We start from the raw sequence: 5,125 nt of genomic DNA, 5'->3' as shown, positions 1-5,125 counted from the left end.
AGGTGTTAGCCACCTATTTTTTTTTTTTTAAACAGTTTCACTGTCACCCCGGATAGAGTGCCATGGTGTTATCGTAGCTCACAGAAACATCAACCGCTTGGGCTTGAGCCATCTTCTTGCCTCAGTCTCCCAAGTAGCTGGGACTACAGGTACCTGCCACAATGGCAGGCTAGTTTTTCTATTTTAGTAGAGACAGTGTCTCATTTTTTTTTTTTTTGGAGACAGAACCTCAAGCTGTTGCCCTGGGTAGAGTGCCACAGCAACCTCCAACTCCTGGGCTTAAGTGATTCTCTTGCCTCAGCCTCCCAAGCAGCTGGGACTACAGGCACTGGCCACAACACCTGGCTATTTTTTGGCTGTAGTTGTCATTGTTGTTTGGCAGGCCCAAGCTGGATTCGAACCCACCAGCTCTGGTGTATGTGGCTGGTGCTTTAGCTGCTTGAGCTATAGGCACTGAGCCGGGGTCTCATTCTTGCTCAGGCTGGTCTTAAACTCCTGAGCTCAAGCAATCCACTCACTGTAGCCTCCCAGAGTGGTAGGATTCTAGATCCACTCACTGCAGCCTCCCAGAGTGGTAGAATTCTAGGCATGAGCTACTGCAACTGGCCTATTTTTTTTTTTTTTTTGAGACAGAGTCTCATTCTGTGACCCTTGGTAGAGTGCTGTGCTGTCACAGCTCACAGCAACCTCCAACTCTTGGGCTTAAGTGATTCTGTTGCCTCAGCCTCCCAAGTAGCTGGGACTATAGGTGCCCACCACAACGCCTACACCTGGCTATTTTTTGTTGCAATTGTCATTGTTGTTTAGCTGGCCTGGGCCAGGTTTGAACCTGCCACCTTCGGTGTATGTGGCTGGCACTGTAACCACTGTGCTACAGGTGCTGAGCCCATGGTGAATTTCTATTCTTTCCCAAGGGAATCAATTTGTATTTGTTACAAATGTAATTGTACTAGTACAAAAATCCTATAAAAAAACCAATTTAGCTGAGAACAGTGCTTCTCAAAGTGTGATCCCTGAACCAACAACATCATCATTACTTGGGAACTTATTTTATTTGAGACACAGTCTCATTCTGTCCACCCACGGTAGAGTGCTGTAGCATCATAGCTCACAGCAACCTCAAACTCTTGGGTTCAAGCAATTCTCTTGCCTTAGCCTCCGAAGTAGTAGGGACTACAGGCACCCACTGCAACACCTGGCTATTTTTTAGAGATGAGGTCTTGCTCTGGCTCAGTCTGGTCTCAAACCCCTGAGCTCAGGCAATCTACCCGGTCTTGGCCTCCCACAGTGCTAGGATTACGGACATGAGCCACCTCGTCCCACCTCCTTAAGTTTTTCTATCTCACTTTGTGAGTGCGTATTTGAGTCTCCTTACATTTTTATCTTCTTTGTGGTTCTATCAAGTCCTTTTTTTGGTATATTTCCCAGTGTCTTTCCTTCACTTTCATCTCAGCTGGTTATGTATAATAAAACTAAAAAATATTTGTTTTTTGTATTTAGTGAACAGTATTTTATTTATTCTTAATATCCAAATAAATGAAGCATTCCTTTTTTGTGACTGTCAATGAATAATTTTATGCAACTCAGAGGTTTGTCACATAGAAACATTCCTGCTCTTAATGAATACAAATGTCAGGTTTACCAACCTTAGATTTCTACTAGGTGGGAAGGAGGATTTTCCCATAAAACTCCAATCAGAAGAGATAAATCTCAACAAGAGCTCCCTTCAAGGAAATTTTCAACATCTTATAAGAACAGTCCTCCCCTTTACTTTTTCTTCTTTATTCTATCCAAAGAGAGTACTTACCTAGTGGTAGAGCTCGGGTCAGGTTAGTAGCTGGAGGATCTGTTTCTGGAGGACAGAGCTCACAGAAGTCCCAACATGATGGGCAGAGGAGGTTTCCATCGTGAATCCAGCCATTCATCTGAATACTGACAGGGAGGACTTGCCCAGCCCGACTACACAAATATGAAGTATCCTGGACCCAAACCTTCAGACCTTGAGGTGAACAAGAAACCTTCAAACAGAAACAAACAAACGAACAAAATCAGGAAAGATTCTAGTTGAGATTTATCCTTCAACAATAGGAAAATACGTTAAAATTTACTAAACTACTGGCTGTAAAACACAATTTGGGATCTGGGTATATCTTTAACTTCATATAAAAGGGATTAAGTTATTTAGGGTCTAAAACAATTTTACTCAGTGGCAGTTAAGTTTTGAGTGTAGCACCTTTTTTAGAGTCTGAGGGAAGCTACAGACACTTTTCCTGAAAAAGTACAAATAAAGCACACACAGAGCTTTAAAAACAATCTGATTCACAGGCCCATGAAGCAAAGTTATAGAGAATAAGATTTCTGAATATTTCAGTATTCTCACTTTTAGCTGGGTGCGATGTCTCATGACTGTAATCTTAGGACTCTGGGAGGCTGAGGTGGGTGGATTGCTTAAGCTCAGGAGTCAGAGACCAGCCTGAGCAAGAGTAAGACCCTGTCTCACACACACACAAAAATAAACAAAAACAAAAAACAAAAAACAAAAAAATATATATGTATATAAACTATCCAGGCATTGTGGCAAATATCTGTAGCCCCAGCTACTTAGGATGCTGAGGCAAGAAAATCGCTTGAGCCCAAGAGTTTAGAGGCTGCTGTGAGCCACGGCACTCTATTCAAGGTGAGGAAGTGAGACTCTGTCAAAAAAAAGAAGGAAAGAAAGAGAGAGAGAGAAAGAGAAAAGAAAGAACACTTAGATCCTAAAAGTGTATACAGGATTTGGATCATAGAAAGGTAGATGTGACAGGTTGGGAAATAGAATACACATGGCTTAGAGATGAGAATTATATAAAAGTGTTGCTAGGACAAGAGGAAAACTCCTTGATGAAGTTTAATTATTCCCGTTGTAGAATTCTGGGAATTAAGTGTGGGCAGGTAAGGGAAATGTGTAAGTAGTAGCTGATGTAACAGACTCAAGAAAGCTGAATCAAGGGTGGCGCCTGTGCTCAGTGGTTATGGCACTGGCCATATGCACTAAGGCTGGCGAGTTTGTACCCAGCCCTGGACAGCTAAACAACAATGACTACTGCAACAAAAAAATAGCCGGGTATTGTGGCAAGTGCCTATAGTCCCAGCTACTTGGGAAGCTGAGGCAAGAGAATTGCTTAAGCCCAAAAGTTTGAGGTTGCTGTGAACTGTGACGCCACAGCACCCTGCTGAGAGTGACATAGTGAGACTCTGTCTTGGGGTGGGGGACGGAATAAAGCTAAATCAAAATTCAGCAGCAGGGGCAGTGCCTGTAGCTCAGTGCGTAGGCCACCAGCCACATACACCCAGGTTGGCAGGTTCAAACCTGGCCTAGGTCTGCTAAAACAACAATGACAACTGCAACAACAACAAAAAACAGCTGGGCATTGTGGCGGGTACATGTAGTACCAGCTACTGGGGAGGCTGAGGCAGGAGAATTGCTTAAGCCCAGGAGTCTGAGGTTGCTGTGAGCTGTTATGCCATAGCACTCTACCAAGAGTTACAAGTGAGACCTTGTCTCAAAAAACAAAAAACAAAAAAAAAAAAAAAGAAAAAGAAAGGGCTCTACAAATGAACGTAGATGTAATGCAGATGTACTATGAAAGTGTATTACTAAAAATGTAGTGTGTATGCACACACATGAACATGTGTATCTAATAGCTACCAATCTTCTGTATATATCATGTATACTCGGGAGGCTGGGGCAAGAGAATCTCTTGAGCCCAAGAGTTTGAGGTTGCTGTGAGCTATGACATCATTGCACTTGACCACGGGTAACAAAGTGAGACTTTCTCTCTCTCTCTCTCTCAAAAAAAATTATCTTCCTTTAGCCTCCCTTTATACTTTATTTACTTTCCCATAATTATTATCCTTTCTTAAACCTTACTACAAAAGCATATAGGTTTCATAATACCATTTCTTTGGGTCTTCATTTACTTCTGAGGGCTCTGGTATGACATAAAACTTACATGAAATTCATTCACATGTTGTTCTCCTGTTAATCTGGTTTATGCCACTTTAATTCTCAGGCCGAGCTAAAGACCCCCAGAGAGAGTATGTAGAGTTTTGCCTTCTGTACACTATCATCAGGTCTAACGGTAGAATAGTGAATGATGCTTTCAGACGCTTAAGGTCTCAACAGTTTTCTCTTATATACTTCTTCTCAAAAATAAACCAGATGAGGGGTTACTGAAGGCTCTGGAGTCCTTGCCTCAGTCCCACCTGCTGCTCCTAAATGAGCCCCCTGACTCTGCTGCCATGAAGGTGAAGATTAAGTGCTAAAATGGCAGTGTTCAGTACAAAATCAGCAAAATTACCTGGTAACACCTGGTATAGGAAAACCAAGTAAACTCAATCTTTAGAGGCTATTTAAATTTGTATAATCCCTTCATTGTAATAGGTAGGACTGATGAAACATTAAAATAGGTTGAAAAGGTCACACTCTTATTTGTAGTTGTCACTATTCTAGTTTCATCCCCTTTAACCTGATATTCCCACTTATAAGAATTTATTTCCAAAATTAAACTGAAAAAATAAAATATATAAACATAAAAGCATTTTTATAGAGTAAAAGGGGAAAATAAAATCAATATATAATAGGTAAGTCACTTTCCCAATTCTAATACTTTAAAATGATGCAATGTTTCTTTGACGTTACTAAGTATCTGTATTATTATTTTAGAAAAACTTGGAAAAAGGATTGCATCCACTAAGTGAGATCAGTAAAACAAAATTATGTAGTATGATTACAATTGGATCAATAATATGTATTTAGTCAATACATACATCTTTTTTAAAATACATTCTCTTTTTTTTTTTTTTTTGAGACAGTCTCTCACTATGTTGCTGTTAGTAGAGTACTGTGGCCTCACAGCTCACAGCAACCTAACTCTTGGGCTTAAGTGATTCTCTTGCCTTAGCTCTCAAGTAGCTGGGAGTATAGGCACCTGCCACAACATCTGCCTATTTTTGTGGCAGTTGTCATTGTTGTGTACCTGGCCCGGGCTGGGTTTGAATCTGCCAACCTTGGTGTATGTGGCTAGCACAGTAACCACTGTGCAAAGGGCGCCGAGCCTAATACATACTTTTTTTTTTTTTTTTT

General features: G+C 41.1%; 1 protein-coding gene across 1 annotated transcript in view; it reads right to left on the bottom strand.

Moving 5' to 3' along the window:
• The window catches only part of LOC111726986 (leishmanolysin-like peptidase), a gene marked incomplete at its 5' end in the record, with an annotated part of 15,239 nt that overhangs the window by 1,876 nt on the left and 8,238 nt on the right, over window positions 1–5,125 (bottom strand). Inside the window, one exon of the mRNA XM_023516290.1 lies at window positions 1,808–2,018. Within this exon, the coding sequence (XP_023372058.1) occupies window positions 1,808–2,018 (211 nt within the window). The remainder of the gene's footprint in view (window positions 1–1,807; window positions 2,019–5,125) is intronic.

The sequence above is a fragment of the Otolemur garnettii genome, unplaced genomic scaffold, assembly GCF_000181295.1.
Source record: "Otolemur garnettii isolate 467f Iridium unplaced genomic scaffold, OtoGar3 scaffold00089, whole genome shotgun sequence".
Classification (NCBI taxonomy): Eukaryota; Metazoa; Chordata; class Mammalia; order Primates; family Galagidae; genus Otolemur; species Otolemur garnettii.
This window is presented reverse-complemented; position numbering and strand designations above follow the sequence as displayed.